A 19987-nucleotide genomic window follows, 5' to 3' on the forward strand; every position below is an offset into this window, starting at 1 on the left:
TAAGACTTACTCAGGCCTTTTACACATCGCAATACCCTTATTATATAATTCAAAGAGTGCAAAAAAGAAGTATCCTGTCACCATGATGTGAAACCTAAATCAGTCTTGATTACATAACTTGATATTTAATCCCGTACCTGTGATTAAGGTTATAAAGCACTCTTGGGAGAAGGATTGGGGTGGTCATGTATGGATCTACGTAATTTTAATTATTGCATCATTCATATCTATATATAGACGGGATGGACACTCTGGCATTGATTTTAACAAAACTAGTGTAGTGTATGGCCAAGTAAATAACCTTCAGTAAGTAAGGACTTCGCTTGAGAAATTCCAAAGAGTCATTTGTCTTAAGTAGTACACTAACACTGAAGCTAACTCAGCCATGTCAATTCATCTAAGCCAACAACCATGAGTGTGTTGAAATGTTAATACCTTTGATAGACTTTTATAGTGTTGATTGCATCCACTGCAGACATCTTGTGGTGGTTGAGTCACTCATAATCTTCCAGAAACAGGGTGCCCACCATGTTAGCCAATTTAAACGGGAAAACAAAGCACCTACTTTTCTAAATCACATGGAGACCCACGATGCCTCCCCCCCTACCCCCCACTTCTCTCGAGTATTTTAATGAACATTTAAGAAAGAAGACCTACTTAAATTGGAGCCAGCGTGACCATTGAAATTCCAGGAGATTTGTAAGAACAACATAAACACATATGCCTGTGTATATTGATTTCATAAACCTTTCACGGCAGACCAGGTTCCTTCTAGCCAGCTAGCTTTCTGATAATAATAAAATTTAATTTGGCCTTAATTTGAATTTTTGGTCATTTAGAAAGAATAGTATTCCTTTGGGTTAGCTATGGAAAAAGCATTTGCTGTGCCGAGAATAACGTAAACCAAAAAATGTACTTAAAACGTTTAGCTAGGAGAACACACTGTTCCCAAGCACTCTAGAAACACCAGTTTAAAAATTCAATGAGATTGTAACATGAGAGGAGGCCTGCCAGCCTGGGCAGCAAATTTGCTGTGCTCAAAATAACCCCTTACTTGACCAGAGCCCTCCAGAACCTTATCTACCTGACTATCCAAACATCACTGCATGGTGTTTCTTTAAAGAAACAGCTTGTAAATCTCTTAACTCACATAGACTTCCAGCCTTCTCCACAACCAGTCTGTATGGGTGAAGTCTTACTGAACTGTTTTCTCTTGGCTACCTTGATTTTATAACCTCCCAGCAGTGATTAACAATTGGCAGTATTCAAGAATCGAGTATTTAAAAAAAATAAGGATCATTCTCAAAACAGAGTAAATTTCCCATTTTTGCCAACAATATCATTATGTGGAAAAATATTCACAATGTATTACTATGTGAAAATAGGTAGTCAACCAAAGATACTACAACGATTACCATTTTGATAAATAACATACACTAAATTATGTGTTAGTAATGGGACAAGAGTTGACCTTTTTCTTTCATTGTGCCTTTTTGTGTTTTTTATAAGTTTTCAACACTGAGCTGTGAAACTAAGAAATAATATAATATTTTTTAAAACCAGTGTTACAGGCCGTGGTTAGTTTCCACTTTGTTCTCATGCCCGTTGATTGGCAGCTTCCTAGGCACCCAGGGAGACAGCCTCCCTCTACTGCATCTGCTCTCAACAGAGGCTACATCATGTTCTAAGCACGTAGGAAAGGAAGCTAAGGCAGAGTGAGTGACTTTCCCTCAAGTAGAATCACAGACAGGTGGCAGGAGAGTATGCCCAGCACCAAAGAATTTTCTGGATTTACTGAGTGAAAAGGTTTGCTTTGTCTTTGCACAGATCAAGCTATCAGTTGTTAAACTGGATATCTCCCTTTTCAATCAGTTGATTTCGGCCCCCAAACAACTGTTGACTTAAAATCGTGAAGCTCCTTGGTCTCCTTGAACTAAAGGGACTGGGAGTGTTCTTAAGGAGTAGGTCATGCCCGTTTAGGTGGTGGTGATAGGACCAAGGAGTGTGGTTGGGGTGACCAGGACTGTCTGCCCCACCTAAACTAAGTAGAAGAGTCTCCTAACAGGAGACTTAACAAGAGGTTCTATTATCTGAAGAAGGGGGGGTGGGGTGCGGATACTGAGCAGGCAAAAATAGGTACCCACTATAGAGTTAAAGAGAAATGAGTTTTACATATAATAATTGCAGAAATTCTGATGAAATCCTATCATGCTGTGGAGTCAAACAGATTGAATTTTCTCAGGTAATGTAATGTGGTAACTGCAGTAGAGATCAGTAGGCCAGTCTGTCCAAGGTCATTCTGTTCTATCTACCCCACACTTCAGCTTTCTACAAACTTGCAGCAACTTGATGCTTTGCTTTGTTTCCCTGGAACTGCCACAGGGACAGGTATGGGTTGCAAATAGAGAACAAATAAAACTGTAAACACATGATTTGAATGGCCCTTAAAGCTTTCACATAATCTGCTGGCTAGCAGGAGCACAGTTAGAGATTTTCACACTCTCCTCAAACATCATTTAAATCTCAAGAGTTAGGTCTTGGTGACATGATGACCCTGGCAATGATGGTTCCTTTTGAATTTTCTAAGATTTTTGGCCACTGCAAGGGTAATATGCCCTTAGCATTAGCATCTGGCTGATGGGTGTTAGTAGGGGCTGTGGGGACTCAGTAGAAATTGTAAGGCCTTTTTTTCCTCCAGCTCAACTTGATGGGCAATGTCAAATTTGACAGTGGTTAAGTATGTCTGATTATTTCGTGTTTTTGCTTTGTCACTAGGGTGTAAACAAGAGTTTGTTTGCCCTTAGAGTTTGAGATATCAAGGTGTTGGGCCTACAGCTAGAGCAGAAGGGATATTGGAGAGACATTTCAGAAGTAGAAGCAAGTTGGGTGTGCAGGAGTGATGGCAAGGAGCATCCACCATGGCTGGGATGTGGCTTCTTCTCGGTTATTATGAACTAACTGCCATCTTTGTTGGATTTGACTCTGAGACTTAAAGGCTAAATGCCTCCCCAGTTTAAAAATCAGTTTATTTAAGGGTCTGATTTAGCTGGATTCTGGTTAAGATGTGATTATTCATGTTTACATATTCATAGAATCTCAGTTCATTATCTTTGTTGCTCTTGTGAAAAAATAAACTGAAGTTAGAGAACCTTTTAAATAAAATCTCCTAGGCTAGCCTGAAGCTCGTTCCACTGTCCAACGAGAGTCTTCAGTTCCAAAGGGAATTTTCCTATAAGGACCCCTGCTGCCCGCCTCTCATTGTCCTAACTACTTCAGGGTCCGGTGGAGGGTCCACTCTTTTATAAGCTCACTTCCCACTCCCCTTTGAGTTTTCTGTGTTGTAGAACCCCTGCTTTCTAGGTCCCCTCCATTTGGTCTTCATGGTCTGTCTCTCTGGGGTTCTCCTGCTTAACACTGCATTTTGAGAGTAGTGAAAGTAATAGAAAAAAGGCAGAGTATTCATGTAGTTTCAACAGAAAATTCAGAATTCTATGCTTCTCTTTAAGACTGCTGGCTCATAATTAACTTTAGACAGTATCTAGGAATTAGATATTTCCTCCTTATTAACCACTGCATTATACTGAAAGAGAAAGAAACTCTGAAGTTTGAAAATTTAGAAGGCAACAGTCTATCTATGACTCAGTGATAACTGACCACATTTTCCACGTTACATCCAGAATGTGCATTTCCTACTTCCTCTGAAATACTTGTGTGATTTTCAAAGCAGAAGCCTTCACATAAGGACTCTCAAAGGAGTACTCATAAGCCTGTTAAGCCCTATAGTAATTGCCCTTTGTATCTTCCCAAAGAAAACCCATGTTAGCCTACAGTACAGTTCAGCTGAGTGTCCATTTTGAACTGTACTTGTGGATCTCAGAGACATCCCTCCTGAGCAAAATGCTTTCCAAGGCTTTTATTTCCAGCTTGGTGCCCTGAGTATTTCTGAATGATGCCTGCATGGCGGGAACAAGTACATAGGTCTGCGCTGGTAGCAATTATGTAAAAAATCCTCATGCTGAACAAAAAACCCAAGATTTAGAAATTGTCAATCACTAGAATGGCAGTGGATTGGGGGATGCCTCTGAAATGCCCTGAATTTAATGTGAAATCTCAATCTATGTCCAACCAGATCCATGGGATGGGAATGAAAGTGTTTGCTCTTTCATATGGGGCCTGTGCAAAATCTGGCCTTTGAAGTGTTTGCCTAACATCGACCATATATATAGCTCTGTCACAATAAACATTATGCTGCACAGACATTTTTTCCCCGAATTCAGTGCATAGATGCTGTGCTCTCAATGTTAGGTCTAGAGGCTCGAGCCCGCAGCTGATGTTAGTGTAGCTCATTTTTGTGCCGTTGTCCCAAGAACACCCTGTACTCTCGGCTTTTGCTATGGGGAGAAGTGAACATCAGAGTAAATGGAAATACAATGACCTGACCGGGCTCCATCCCAACAGCAGAGGAAGAGGGCTGGGTAGAAACCTGTTAAAATAGGCTGTTTAATTTTGTTTGGAGAAACTGGACTTTTGACAGATGAACTTCTTTTCCCTCGCATTCGTATTTGTCTAACAGAGTTGTGGTTGGGAATTGATCCAGGATTCACAAGGTCAAAAAGTGACCTGGTTCACATACTGTAGACTCCTCCCACCTCACCCCACAGCTTCTCCAGGCAGGTGGTCCCGTGCGTGGTTGGGGTGTCCACACTGAATGGTCACCCAAAGGACATATCAACCTTTTGGATTCAGCCCTCAGAGATTCTAGCAGCCCCATCAAACTGGCCTCGGTTCTGGATAACCAGCTTTGCTTTTCCGTGCTCCACTCTGCAGCCTGAAATCATTCGGATGTGTCTGATGAATGAACATCTTGTTGGAAGGCATTGGGAATTAAACCCATCAGAAAAATTAAAGAAATAGCAATACACTGGATTTTTGTAATACCTTTCTTCATGAGAAAATACATTTTCATGGACCATCCAGCTGTATTCTTTCTTTCATTAGCCCAAGAGTGAAAGAATAAAGGAAGGTTGAATGAGTATACTTAGCCTTATCTTTAAACTTTAAAAGTTTAAAAAAAAAAAAATTCATTTAAAAAAAGGATCATAAGGAAGTGTTTCTTCCTTCTCTGTAGTCCCTTGGCTCCCTGGTATATAAATAAGACGTTTTTCCCTGCCTGAAACTCAGCCTTTGTGTTCTGTAATCTGTGGTTTTGTTATTATCCAAATACTTGTGGATCTACATTGAAGATAATCTTAATAGGCACATAAGTACCTTTGTGATACCTGCTCATTTTACACCCATTTCTGGTAGGTCTACTGAGACAGACTTGCCTGAGAACAATTTTGCTTTGTAACAACGAGTACAGTGCTCACCAGTTTCTCCTTGATTAAGAAGGTAGAGTGCTAGCGTGTGGCTGCTGGACTCAACGCATTTCCCTTTCTTGTATTTTTCAGAAATCGAGGCGAAGGAAGCATGCGACTGGCTCCGTGCTGCTGGGTTCCCACAATACGCTCAGTTGTATGAGGGTAGGTTGGCCTTCCCTTCACTCTTTATAAAGAGAATTAATTCAAACTGAACCTCGCATATCCCGCGGTGTGTTTTGCACTTCCAAAGCTTTTCTCAGCCGTTTTCTTTTGCTGTCTCTTTCCCTCAGCCTTTGCAATCCCGGGGTGTAGACCGATGCCAATTTAGACGCGAGTGTTGCTGCCCAGGCCTACCTGACATTCCGCTCTACACCGCTTCTCACTTCTTTACCTTCTGCTTCTTCTCTCTTCACGGTCAATCCCAACTCTGCCTTTTCCTTCCAGCATTCTACCTTCAGCAGCTTTCTTTGTTCCTATTCTGATTGAGGTATAATTGACATACGGCGTTACATTGGCGTTGGGTATACACCACAGTGACTCGACAGTTCTGTACATCACACAGTGCTCGCCGCACTCAGTGTAGTCACCATTGCCACCATGCAGTGTTGTCGTCGTATTATTCTACGTATTTCCTTTGTGGTGCTTTCATTAGTAACAGCGCTCTTGCACTTCTGTCCTTACTCTTTTTCCTTGTTTTTTTTTTCTCTGTACTACTCTCTGATTTCTTGAAAGTGCAATAAATTAGTTGTTGATAAGTTTCCTGAAAATCACAAAACTAGTTGTCTTGAGACCTTCCTTCCGTTCTGTTTAAATGAAAAAAAAAAATTAAGACACAATATGGAGAAGAAGTTATTTGGGGGGATTTGAAGTGAGATGTTTATTGCCAGCATCATACTTCTTTCACTGATGTTTTATTTGGCACTTAATAAACTTAATCACCTGTATCTTACTCATCCCTGAAACTATAACCAAGGCTACGAACTACTTCTTGGATTGTCCAGAATAGTGAATTAGGATCCTAATGGTAAACAGATGGAGCACTCAAGATGGTCTGAGGAGGACTTATTTCTAAAAATGTTTATTACAAAAGTGTGGGCAGGATATGAGAAACCAGGAGGAACCATACAGGTGCCCAGAGTTCATAGCCACAGAGCTGCCACTGCCGTAGGCCCAAAGGGATGGGCAGAGGGAGCGGGTGCCAGAAACCAGGACAAGAGAGGATCCCTAGAGCAAAGGACACAGCTGGTGGTGAGTGATAACCAGGAGGGTAAATGCCCTGACCTTGCACTCCTGCTCCCCTCCGTCTCCAGCCAGGGCTCCCTGTTGGCCAAACACAAAAGGAAACCAAGGAAAATGGGTCCCCTCGAATGCCATCCTCACTGGTGACCCTCGGCGCACAAGGCAGGGTATAAAAAAGTGGAGAGTGGATCTGTAGGGCTAAACAAAGGATATCTAGAACATTAAATAGCATTGAGTTCTCTTCCTGATGGCATAAAATCTATGCAGGATAGAAAGAAGCAACAAAATGAACCCATAGTCACTGGTGACTCTCATTCACTCACCTGGAAGCTCAGTTTTATATGTATGTGTGTGTATATATATATATACATATATATGTGTATATATATGTGTGTATATATATATATATATACATATGCATATACATAGAACATATATATACACATATACATATATACATATTATACACACACACACACACACACACACACACACACACACATATAAAACCCTTATTCTACTTCTGTAACTTAAATTCAGTGGATGAAGGAGAGCATATCTCAATATGTGCTTTGAAGTCTAGAGTCTGACTCAAGTTTTTATAAAGGAGGGTTTTATAATTTTGGTCTAAAGAACGCTACTCCCACCCTCCCACCCCCTCCAATTTACTGATGATGAGAGAGAGACCCAGAGGTTAAATGACTTTTTCAACATTAAAAGGCAGAGGAATCAGAATTAAAATCGTAGTCTCTTAAGTCTTAATGCAGTGTGTTTTCTCCTATAATGTGAACTCTCTTTGTAAACTCAAAATACCTTGCAATTTATTTATTTTTGTTATTTTTTTAATGTTTATCCATTTTTGAAAGACAGAGAGACACAGAGCACAAGCAGGGGTGGGGCAGAGAGGACACAGAATCCAAAGCAGGCTCCAGGCTCTGAGCTGTCAGCACAGAGCCCGATGTGGGGCTCGAACCCACGAACCATGAGATCATGACCTGAGCTGAAGTCGGACGTTTAACCTACTGAGCCACCCAGGTGCCCCAAAATACATTGCAATTTAAATATGAAGTGTCTACAAATGGCTAAGAAGTAAATTAAATTTCTTTTCTTTAGATAGAATCAGTTAGTTGAATATCTTGCTGATACTCTAAAGTGACTCACGATTTTGCTACAAAAGAAAACATTTGAGGCCATTGAGCTTTGGTTATTTTTGGAAATTTCCTTTCTAGAGAAAAAGAATGTGCCATAAGTAAAAGGAGCCTGTCAAATTGTATTTAAGCCATGTGCATTGAATAAATATAATAAGAAAGAGCAAATACTTACATGGAACATACTGTGTGCCAGGTCCTGCTGAGAGCACTTTACCTATAACCACTTATTTAATATTCTCAGCACTATAGGTTAAGTATTATAATTATCATCATCCCCTTTTTACAGATGGGGAAACACAAGCCCAGAAGAGGTTAGGTAAGTTGTACCCAGTTCTACATCTAGAGATTAGCAGTGCCAGGACTCAAAGCCAAGGCAACTGGGCTGTGGTGTCTGTGTTTCTCATTACTACACACACTCCCTCTCGAGCAGAACAAGACAGTCTTCATTCCAGCACCATCTGGAATTCACTCACATTACTTTTATCACCAGAAGAGACTGTTTCGATTTCCAACTCACATTAAGATTTAGATACCTTTAGATTTATTATGACTGGCAAGGTGGAGGCAGTGCAAAGTATAAAATGAGAAAGAGAAAGAATGGCAGGATAGTGGTAATGATTTGACATTGTCTGTTAGGTCTGACCATGGCCTCTATTAGAATGATCCCCAGATTTTCATCTCTGTGAATAAGGTACCTAACATTAACACTGCATCTTGAGCGTGGCCCTTGACCTCCAAAGTTGGCATGAATACTCAGTCTGTGGGAGAAAAATCATGATGCTGGAATTTATCTCTTTGGATAGAATCAGTTGTTTGAGTATTTTGCTGATACTCTAAAGTGGCTCAAGATTTTGCTGCAAAAGAACACTTTTGTGGCCACTGAGTTTCGGGTATTTTTGGAAATTTCTTTTCTAAAGAAAAAAAAAAAATCTCCCAAATTAAGTGTTTCATGAACTGATCAAGATAAAAGTCAGTGATGTTAAGTGTGAGAGTATAAAAACTCTTCATATAGATAGGCTAATGTCTGTGATTATGATGAACCACAAAAATGCAGGCACTTAATATTCACTCCTATCCAAGGACTTCTTTTATATCCTTCAAAGCACTTATTTGATAAAACTAAAACTGCCCACTATCTTAAACATTACCAACACACCCAATGATGAGAAAGCAACTGCCAGGACCAGTCATGTGTACAGAAACATGGTGGTCGAAAGATATTGGTGCCCATTCAGATAAAAACAAGACTCATAATCTCCCTTGTTTCTCTCTTTCTCTTTTTTCAGATTCCCAATTTCCCATCAACATTGTGGCTGTCAAGAATGATCATGAGTTTCTTGAAAAGGACCTTGTAGAACCTCTTTACAGGTAAATTAGGTGAAATATTTTTGTTAGTTTCAATTGTGCAGTCTCCAGTAGGTATCACTGTAGTGAGGGGCAAGTTCAATGACTCCATCATAAGTATTTATTGAGTGCCTACTATATGCCAGGCATGGGTCCAGGTTCTACCACAGTGAGTATGATTGGTCCCTGGTTTCATGAAGCTTAAATCCTAGTCAGAGGCTTCAGAAAATACATTGAGAAAAAGAAAAAGAGAGTCAGTGAGAGAAAAAGAGAATAACAGGGAGATGTTAACTCAGAGACTGTTCAGTGCCATGAAAAAACTAAGATGACTCCATAGACTGTGGTGATTAGGGTCAGGGATGGATTGGTTAGCAGGGGAGGCCACAGCATGAGTGGACAGAGTAGGTCCCGAAAAACTCCATGAGTATGTGTATTTTTTGCAAAGTCAAGTGATTATATGAGCAAACTAGAAGATATAAGCTCAAGTGATTATATCAGCAACCTGAAATATTTAGTCTTTGCTATGTGATAGATGCTAGATAAAAATAAAGATGTAAATGAGGAATTCCCTCTCCTCAAAGAATTTATAATCTGGTTGGAGAAGTCTAGTTGAAGAAATAAAGCATGAATACATGAACAGATAAGTAACAATTATAATTTGAGTGATAGGAAATGATGCCAATGTAACCAGTATCCATGAACAATTAAATGCTGCATGAGAGACAGTATGTGTCTGTAGGAATTTGAAATTTCTTAACGAAGGCCCTGGAGAGAGGTCAGGGATGGAGATAAATAGTAGTTACAGGAGGTGAGTCATTTTTCCATGGCCACACAGCTAGTTAGGAGTTGAATTGACCTTAAAACGCGGTACTTACAGTTTTCAATCCAGTGTTCATTCTAGCACATTCTGCATAGACATAGAAGGATGGTAGTTTAATCAGAAAGCAATGATGAGCAAAACTTTTTTCAAGATAAGAGAGACTGGGGCGACTGGGTGGCTCAGTCGGTTAAGCATCCGACTTCGGTCTGTGAGTTGGAGGCCTGCATCGGGCTCTGAGCCTGGAGCCTGCTTCAGATTCTGTGTCTCCCTGTCTCTCTGCCCCCACCCCCTGCCCCACTCATTCTCTGTCTCCCTTGCTGTCAAAAATAGCTAAAGATAAAAAAAAAAGATAAGAGAGACCAAGGTATGTTAGGACAGTGTGTAAATAACCTTAGACTTTCTGAGTCTTCAGACATACATATTTTTGTATCTGCTCTGTGGTTCCTATATGAAGAAAAAATAGATTTGCATTAAGAATTGATCTCTGAATGTTTAAGGAAAATAGTACTGTGGGTTTGCTTAAGTGTGTAAAAGAGCAAAGAACTCTTGAAATCACAAATTAGAGGAACAGGCTATTTGGACTAGAAAACAAATAATGGCACAAAATAAATGGCACAGAATGCCCTTTGTGAGCGTTTATGAGAGGAATGGATGGTTTGATTGCAACTTTTTAAAGGTCATGAATTGGAAAAGAAGTGTTTTCTCTTCAGGATGTCGGAGGTACACCCCAAGCAAGACATTTCCCTTCTCAGGAGATTTCACTCAAACCAGAACTATTCCAATAGCACTTCCTTCTGAGTTTTCCCTCTTAGTGTTAACCAAGGAGACTTTTACTAGCTGGCATTAAAAAAAAAATAATTTCTGTATCTTAATTATGTTATATTGCATTATCATTTTTCCCCATATGCTTTCTTTAAGTCAAAGTGTCATATAAACGTACAAACTAAAATTCACTATTTTGAGTGAACAGTTTTTGAGAATTGACGAATGCCTGTAGACATGTAACTGCCACCACAACCAAGATAAAGAACAGCTCCATCACCCCCCAAAATTCCCTGGTTCCCCTTTATCATCAGCCTCTAGCCCTCCCCCCAAACCCCTGGCAACCACTGATCTTGTTTTTGTACCTGTTGTTTCGCCTTTTCCAGAATACCATATAAATGAAATCAAACAATATGTAGCCTTTTGAGCCTGGCTTCTTTTTTTTTTTTTTTTTTTTAATGTTTTTTTTTTTTTTTTCAACGTTTTTTATTTATTTTTGGGACAGAGAGAGACAGAGCATGAACGGGGGAGGGGCAGAGAGAGAGGGAGACACAGAATCGGAAACAGGCTCCAGGCTCCGAGCCATCAGCCCAGAGCCTGACGCGGGGCTCGAACTCACGGACCGCGAGATCGTGACCTGGCTGAAGTCGGACGCTTAACCGACTGCGCCATCCAGGCGCCCCAAGCCTGGCTTCTTTTACTTGGTGTACTACATTTAAGATTCATCCACGTTGTTGGTGTATCAATCGGTACCATTACTGGATAGTATTACATCATATGGCATTCGACATTGTCCATTCACCAGCTGAAGGATGTTTGAGTTGTCATCAGTTTTGGTGGTCATAAAGCAACTATAAACATTCATATTCAGGGTTTTGTGTGAACATAAGTGTTCATTTCTTTTAAGTAAAATCCTAGGAATGGGATTGCAGGGTCCATTTGATAACTGTATCTTAACTTCTTAAGAAATCACCAGGCTTTTCAAAAGTGATCATATCACTTTGTATTTTCACCAACAATGTATCAGAATTCCAGTAGCTCCACATCTTTGCCACCACTTGGTGCTGTCACTTTTTGTTTTGTTTGTTATTGAGGTATAGTTGACACACAACGTTGCATTAGTTTCAGATGTACTGCATGGTGATTCAGCAAGTCCATACATTACGCCATGCTCATCACAAGTGTAGCTACTAACTGTCACCATGTAACACTATTACAATACCATTGATTATATTCCCTATGCTATGCCTTTCATCCCCATCGCATGTATTGTTTGTTTTGTTTGTAGCCATTCTAATAGGTGTCTACAGTTACTAACTCATTAGAATTTTAATTTGCATTTCCTTAATGAGTAATGGTGTTGAATGTCTTTTCATGTGCTTATTTACCATACCTGTATCTTCCTTGGTAAAGTGTCTGTTCAAGTCTTTTGCCCATTTTAAAATTTGGTTGTTTGTTTTTTTATTTTTGACTTTTAAGAAGTCCTTATATGCTCTAGATATAAATCCTTTGTCAGATATGGGTTTTGTAATATCTTCTACCCAGTCTGTAGCTTGTCTTTTTGATCTTTTAACAGTGTCTTTCACAGAAGTTTTAAATTTTGCTTAAATCCAGTTTATCATTTTTTTCCATATTTTTAGTCCTAAGAAACCTTTCCCTAACATAAGGTCGCAACTATTTTCTCCTTTGTTTTCTTCTGGAGATATTAGTGTTATGTTTTCATCAAATTCAATGGTCCATTTAAAGTTAATTTTTTATTAGGTACAAAGTATAGATCAAGATTTTTTTTGCACATCAATGTCCCATTGGTTCGACACCATATTAGAAAATTATACTTTCCACATTAAATCGCCTTTGCACCTGTAATGTTCAATCAATTGGCCATGTATGTGTAAATATATTTCTAGACTATCTATTCTGTTCCATTTATCTGTATGTCTAATCCTTCATCAATATGACACAGGATTACTTAGCTTTATGTATATCTTGGAATCCAATAATATACATCCTCCAACTTGGTTCTTTTTTGCCAGAATTGTTTTGGTTATTCTAGTTCCTCTGCCTTTTCATATAAATTTTAAAAACATCTTGTTGATATCTGTTTTAAAAACCCTCTGGAATATTGATTTGGATTATGTTGACTCTATAGATCAGTTTGGGGAGAATTGACATCTTAACAGTACTGAATCTTCTGATTTATAAATACAATGTATTTATTTATTTAGGTCTCCTTTGATTTTTTTTCAACCCTGACTTGTGATTTTCAACATATGGATACTACACATCCTCAAAAGTACTTAAGAATTTCATGTTTTGTGGGGCACCTGGGTGGCTCAGTCGGTTAAGCATCTGACTTCGGCTCAGGTCACGATCTCACGGTCCGTGAGTTCGAGCCCCGCGTCGGGCTCTGTGCTGACAGCTTAGAGCCTGGAGTCTGCTTCGGATTCTGTGTCTCCCTCTCTCTCTCTGACCCTCCCCCATTCATGCTGTCTCTCTCTGTCTCAAAAACAAACATTTAAAAAAATTTAAAAAAAAAGAATTTCATGTTTTGTGGTGCTATTGCGAATAGCACAGATTTTTTTTATAATTTCAGTTTCCAATTGCTCAATTAACATCATGTAAATTTTTGTTATATATTGTCCTTGGATTCTATAGTCCTTCTAAACTCACTCATTACTTCCTAGTAGCTTCATCATAGATATCTAAAATTTTATTTTGAAATATAAATAAAGGATTACATTGTAAACCAAAAATAAAAATTATAGTACATATTTTCAAGACAGGATTGCAGGGGCAAAGACTATCTCTGATTGTTCAGCTGTGTTTACTGCTGACATGGCTAAGTGGGCCAATCTTTGCATCTCATACAGTTGGGTGGTAAATCCTTATCTATTCACTGCTGCCTGTGATCTGAGATGCCTTGACTAAGTTTTGGATTTTTCCATCAAAGTCGACTCTTAAAAAAAAAAAAATGCCTCTCATGGGGCACCTGTGTGACTCAGTTGGTTAAGCATCTGACTCTTGGTTTCTGCGCAGGTTACGATCTCACAGTATATGAGTTCAAAGTCCACGTCGGGCTCTGTCCGCACTGACAGCACAGAGCCTGCTTGGCATTCTCTGTCTCCCTCTCTCTCTGCCCCCTCCTCTGCTTGCTTTCTGTGTCTCTCTCTCAAAATAAATAAATAACGTTTAAAAATAAATAAATAAATAAATAAATAAATAAATAAATAAATAAATAAAATTTTTAAAAATGCCTTTCAGACACATTATAGAGATGACTTAGTACAATGAATGTGAAATCATTTCGAGATAGACAGTTCTGAATAGTGCTATTAGTGTCAGCCAGAAAAATCAGGAAGCCTTCTCTTGTAGAGCCCGTGAGCCCTCTCCGCTGCAGCCCACGGCAGGACCTGCGCAGACATACCCCAAAAGGTGTTGCTGCATAAATACGTGCGAGTGCAGCAATGCCAGACAGCACGGTGTTCTTCACAGGGGCCCAGCTTGTGTAAAAATGGCGAGAGTGGCAGGAGGTTGTTATAATTGGAATCAGTCTTATGATAACTATGTCTCCAAAAATATTATGAGGTAAGAACAGTGTTTGGCTGCAAGTGTGTGAGCTGAGGTTCTTGGGGCGTAGGAGTGGTGGGTGGAATGGAGGCCAAAGGAATAGTCCCAGCAAGGTGGATCAAAGGAAGCAGGCACAGTAAGGAGGCAGACGGCGGTGGCTTGGCTAAAGGGGACCCGTGTGGAGTTTGTTCCCTTCATTACAAGTTCCACCAGGACACCGATTGCCAAGGTAGCAAATAGCGGAACGCAGGCAGAAGGAAGAACTCCAGCCTGCGGGGAGCGACAGCACTTATAAAACTTTGAGATCGATGAGTGGTTAATTAGACACTCACCCACTCACATGGAATGTAATGATTGATGCCTGGAGAGCAGTAAGGGGTCGGGATTTTATACGTTTTCTCACTGGTGCACTATAGACACAGCATGAGAGTTGGTCTCCTATTTTATTTTTAAGCTTTGCGTTTGTCATGCATATTTGAAGCTCGGAGCTAATGCAGGATCACAAAGGAAACCGCAGCCAGAGGTTTCTGCCAGGTTTCTGCCAGGTAAACAAATGAAGACAGGAGGGCTGAAAGTCTCCTGCAAATGTTACCCACGACAAGAATTTTTACTCACCGTTGGTTTTCTGGACGTGTCTCACTTGTGTAGACAGACAGTTAATCCTGGGTCCTAATGACATTTAGTGAGTTGTTGAACAGAGTTCACTTTTTGATCGGTTGGGAAAACGTATCGTACTGAGGGTATTGATGGCAAGGAGGACCCATGCGTGGCCCAGAACACATACATGTGGAGCTCCCAGGTTTCGGTCTCGAACGCTATACAGGTTTGCTGTGTCTGCTGGCAGTGTGAACTTCCAGGATGGCAACCATGCCTTACCATTGCTTCTGCGTCCGACAGTCCCAGCACATAGTAGGCGCTCTGTAAATATTTGTTACTGCAAATTAGAGTAGTGCAGCTTCTCATTTTAGCAACCACAGTTATAATTTTGTTTTGATGTTCTTTGATTCGATTCCTAATTGAAAAATATTTTCCCCTGTGAGCAACGAAAAGATATTTGCAAATCTAAGTACCTTAGATGAACTAGATGAAACTGTTAACCGTATCAGAATGTAGGAATAGCCAAGGTGTCAATAATAGCTTGAAAAGTTTGTCACCTTTAAAGCAAATTGCAGCAAATTGAAGTCCCTAAATGAGATTTTTAAGGATAATATGTTCTATTAGCATTTTGGTTTACGATATTCGCTCAGACCGATAACATAGGGCCTTGATGCTCAAGTGATCTCTGAGCTTCTAATTTAGTATTAGGCCAGTACACCATCCGCGTAACTTATGTTAATAAATACTAGCTAATTGTATCATGTATAAAACAGGGCATTACCTTGTTCGGTACCATTTCATGGAGATATGGAATTGATTCAGATGATAGAGTGCGTCTATCACTGCACTTTGTATTTAAAAGGATAATTAATGACCCTGGTTTTTGTGTGCAGCAGGCAGCAGGTGAGGGAGAGTGCTGACAAAAATGAGGTTTATGATTTACCTCTACACACAAATGCACATCTTTGAGTATGTTACATAACATAATAATATTAAATAATGGTAGTCTTTATGAATATTGAGATATATTTTAAATATTTTCCCTTTTAGAATATTTATCACAGAAAATGTACAGTATTATGTATTGTGTTATGTCATATAATAATATGTGACAATTAGTTGGACTGACACCTTGGACAAATCATTGAGGGAAGGATACAGGATAATCATGGTCACTTCCCACTTTAAAATTCTGAGCTATAAGAAAAATACAAATCCCAGTGAGTGGTGATTTTATTTTTTAAAAAACTCTTACAAAGCGTTCACTATGTACCAGGCACTACTCTAAGCACTTTACAAATATGTAGTTATTTAATTCCATAACAGCTCTATAAAGTAGGCTCTCAGCAACATGATTCCCATTTTATAGGCAAGGAAACTGAGGCACAGAGGTATAAAATAATTGGCCCACTCAGCTAGTGAATTGCAGTGCTAGGATTCAAAGCCAGGCAGGCTGCTTCTGGAGTTTTTAAGGAGAGCTGAGGTCTTCTTGTGAAATACAACTTGGAATACTTTCCATATCTTCCTTTGAAGGTAATTTTTGCAAACATGCCTGTGTTGCTTATGGTATCCTGAGTTTGACTCATAAATCCCAAGGATAGAAATTATGGTGGCATCTCTACTTTATTCTTCATGGAACTACATTTAAAAAATAATCAATCAATCAATTAATTAATTAATTTTAAAAAATTTAAAAAGTAATAATAAGAGTTGAAAGCACACTGTTCTTCCGTGAAGAGAGGAGATGTGATTTCCTGTCAGGAGAGTAGCCAGCCCCTTCTCATTTGTTCCTTCGGCTCTGTTCCATCGCTGCGTCTTCAGGGCCGCTCCGGGCCACAGAGACCAGTAGGACAGAATCCTCGCTCTCAGGTCTCAGGCGAATGCAGTGGTCTGAGCCTGGAAGGGGAGGAGCATCTTGTCCCCCTCTCAACATCCAGGGACGTATTTTTGCCCCCCACAACTGGGTGATGGTACTGGCATGCAGTGGGTGGAGGTCGGGGGTGCTGCCGAAACTCCTAGAGTGCACGGGGCAGCCCCCATAAGCAGGAATCGTCTGGCTCCAGAGGCCAGTTGTGCCAAGGTTGAGAAGCGAGTAAATGGCGATTTACTTGGACAAATGGTATGATCGCTGTAAGGACGGATGCAGGGAAAGGCGTTTCAGAGAGGGCTTCCTGGAAAAATGACCCTAAAAGACCAGTCAGGATTACCCAGACAAGAACACATGACATTTTGTTGTGCCTATTTTGAACTTTTAGCTTTTTTTTTTAAAGTAAATTAGTGTGCAGGAAAGATATCTTTATCCCCACCCCCGTCCCGCACACAGCCATCATAGTATAGGGCAGGCCTGGGGTACAGACACGCCAGAGTCAGAGATAGGGGACTTCGGATATAGATGTAGATGGAATACAGATATATGAAAAACATTGATCCTTGTATTTTTAAATGGTCTCTTGTGTAAATTTTTCCAACCGGCTACTCAAAATGATTTTTACGTATATGAACTTCCAAGAAGAACACACAAGAAACCATAAAACAGGACAGCAGATTGAGGGGAGAGTTGCTATTTTTTAATTACATATATTAGATATTTTGTATTGCATTATTAAAAACATTAACAATGTTTTTATTTTTTTTTACTTTTTAAAAACATTTTTTTTTAATATTTATTTATTTTTGAGACAGAGGGAGACAGAGCATGAACGGGGGAGGGTCAGAGAGAGAGGGAGACACAGAATCTGAAGCAGGCTCCAGGCTCTGAGCTGTCAGCACAGAGCCCGATGCGGGGCTCAAACTCACAGACCGCGAGATCATGACCTGAGCCGAAGTCGGACACTTAACTGACCGAGCCACCCAGGAGCCCGCCCCAATGTTGATTTAGTTTTTAAAAATATTTTATTTATTTATTTATTTTGAGAGAGAGAGAGATAACACAAGTAAGGGAGGGGCGGAGAGAGAGGGACAGAGAGAATCCCAAGCAGACCACCCTGCACTGTCAGCACAGAGCCCATGGTGGGGCTCGAACTCACGAACCGTGAGATCATGATGCGAGCCGAAACCAGGAATCGGACGCTTAACCGACTGAGCCACCCAGGCGCCCCTAACAATGTTTTTAAAAGTGGCTGGCTTTGCCAGATAAATAACAGATGATGGTGGCTAACATTTAGTGAGTGTCTACTGCTGCTTGGTAACATACATTGGTCTCATTTAATCCGTACAAGAACCTAGGAGTTACAGGTGCTGTAGCTCGGAAGTCAGGGTGACCAGGCTCCTCCCGGTTGGAGCAGCTGGGGGTGGTGGCGCCTTTCCCTGAGGCAGGGAGCAGCCATGGAGTCTGGCCAGGGTCTGAGCCCGGGAAGGTGTGGTGAGCTGAGGTACCTGAGGGGCTGGGACCAGAGGAGTTGCTGTCAGGTGCGCGGGTCTGCAGCCAGCCAGGGACCACAGCCGGAGACAGAGATGCAAAGTCATCTACGTACGCAGGCATGAAGGTCCTGAGACTGAGTGATGTCCGCCAAGGACAGTGAGGAGAGCTGAAGAGGACCGTGACTGAAAGATGGGGGCCCATGTGGTGGAGGACAGGCTGGGGAAGGAGCTGAGAGCCAATGCTAGGGCCCAGAGTGAGGCCCGCCAGTTACCCCTGGCCTGGTTTTGCTTTGCTTTCCTTTGAACCTCTCAGAGACACCTCTGGTTGTGACCCCTGCTTCAACTTGGACCAGCTCTCGCTAGAGAAATTATCTGGATTAGCAGTTGTTGTGAACAGTTAAAGGCCAAGCACACCCCATCTGATTTTTCCAATGCAGGCATGTGTGAATTTAAAACTTGAATCAAATCCTGCAAACTAAAGAAGTCCAAGAAAACCTGCATCTTTTGTTTTTGAAGTTCTTTTTCTTGGGCTGTTGAACCTTACTGATTTGCCAGTGGACCTTACACTCTTCCTTGAGTCCTTGATCATTAGAGGACGTGATTTAAAATTGCTTTCTGGGGATGGAGTGTACAACCTGGTGACTGTATTGTATACAATAACTGTATTGTATACAATAACCATACTGCATTGTATATTTGAAAGCTGCTCAGAGACTAAATCTTAAAAGTTCTCGTTATGAGAAAACAAAGTCACCATGTGTGGCTGTGGATGTTGACTAGACTTATTGCGGTGATCATTTTGCAACATATACACACATCAAATCATCAGGTTGCACACCGAAAACGAACACAGTGTTATGGGTCGATTATATCTCAATAAAAAAAATTACTTTCCAAATCACACAGTTCCATACACACATCCTCTCTCCCCCGACGACAGCATACACATACTTCATTTTTCTTCTTGTAGCTAGATCTGTCTGTGCCTAACTGGTTTCCTCCCACACTGCAGCTACTATCCAGGAACAGCTGTGTGTGGGTCGATGGGCCGGAGGAGACAGCGTGACCGCTTGGTGGGAGAGCAGCAGGGGTGAAAAGCTCCGCAGAGCAGAGAGGCACGGCCCTCACTGCCTCAGCGGTGGCCCAGTGACAGCCGCTTGTGGACTTCTGACCATATGCTTTTTCCCTGACACGCCATAAAGCCCTCCTGCTGGATGGCCTGTGATTTCTGAAAGGCCCCACCCTTGCAGAGCTACATGCCGCAGTTGTCTGTCTGGCACAGCTACCCATCCTGCTCTGCAGAGCCGGTTTTGTGAACTCCTGAGCTGCAGGGCTGTGGGGAGACCTTTCCCAGGCCCTGTGCTCCTTGCCCGGAGAGGAGGAGCCCCTGCTCTCCCTCACCTTTGATTCCTGGGGTCAGGACGAGTCTCAGGGACTTTGTTTCGGACCGTCTTTGAGGGCCCCGCCCGGAACACTCCTAAGCAGACGGGGCCAGATACCTTCAGCCCCTGACACTTGAGTGCAGGGTGAGAAGTTCAGGCCGCGCAGGCTTTAACCAGAATCACATGTTAGAGACGAATTCATACCTTTGCTTGTCACTCCTTTCATGGCTTTGGCAGGAATATTAGAAATATCACAGGAAACTGGCCATTAAATCAGCATGGGAGACCTCAAAAGTCTGGTAGTTTTAACTGTAAGATATGAATCTAAAATGTGAGGAGGGGAAGGGGTTTTTTGGTTTTGTTGGTTTTTGGTTTTTGCTTTCCTGTACATCCATAGGCAGAGGG

General features: G+C 41.1%; 1 protein-coding gene across 7 annotated transcripts in view; it reads left to right on the forward strand.

The window, feature by feature from the left end:
- Positions 1–19987, forward strand: part of STARD13 (StAR related lipid transfer domain containing 13) — a 183428-nt gene that overhangs the window by 112882 nt on the left and 50559 nt on the right. For all 7 annotated transcript variants that reach the window (XM_019447795.2, XM_019447792.2, XM_019447794.2 and 4 more), the window contains exons 2-3: positions 5451–5522; positions 9037–9118. In XM_019447795.2, coding sequence (XP_019303340.1) covers positions 5451–5522; positions 9037–9118 — 154 coding nt within the window. The remainder of the gene's footprint in view (positions 1–5450; positions 5523–9036; positions 9119–19987) is intronic.

The sequence above is a fragment of the Panthera pardus genome, unplaced genomic scaffold (assembly GCF_024362965.1).
Source record: "Panthera pardus isolate Hobbes unplaced genomic scaffold, ASM2436296v1 HiC_scaffold_1, whole genome shotgun sequence".
NCBI lineage: Eukaryota > Metazoa > Chordata > Mammalia > Carnivora > Felidae > Panthera > Panthera pardus.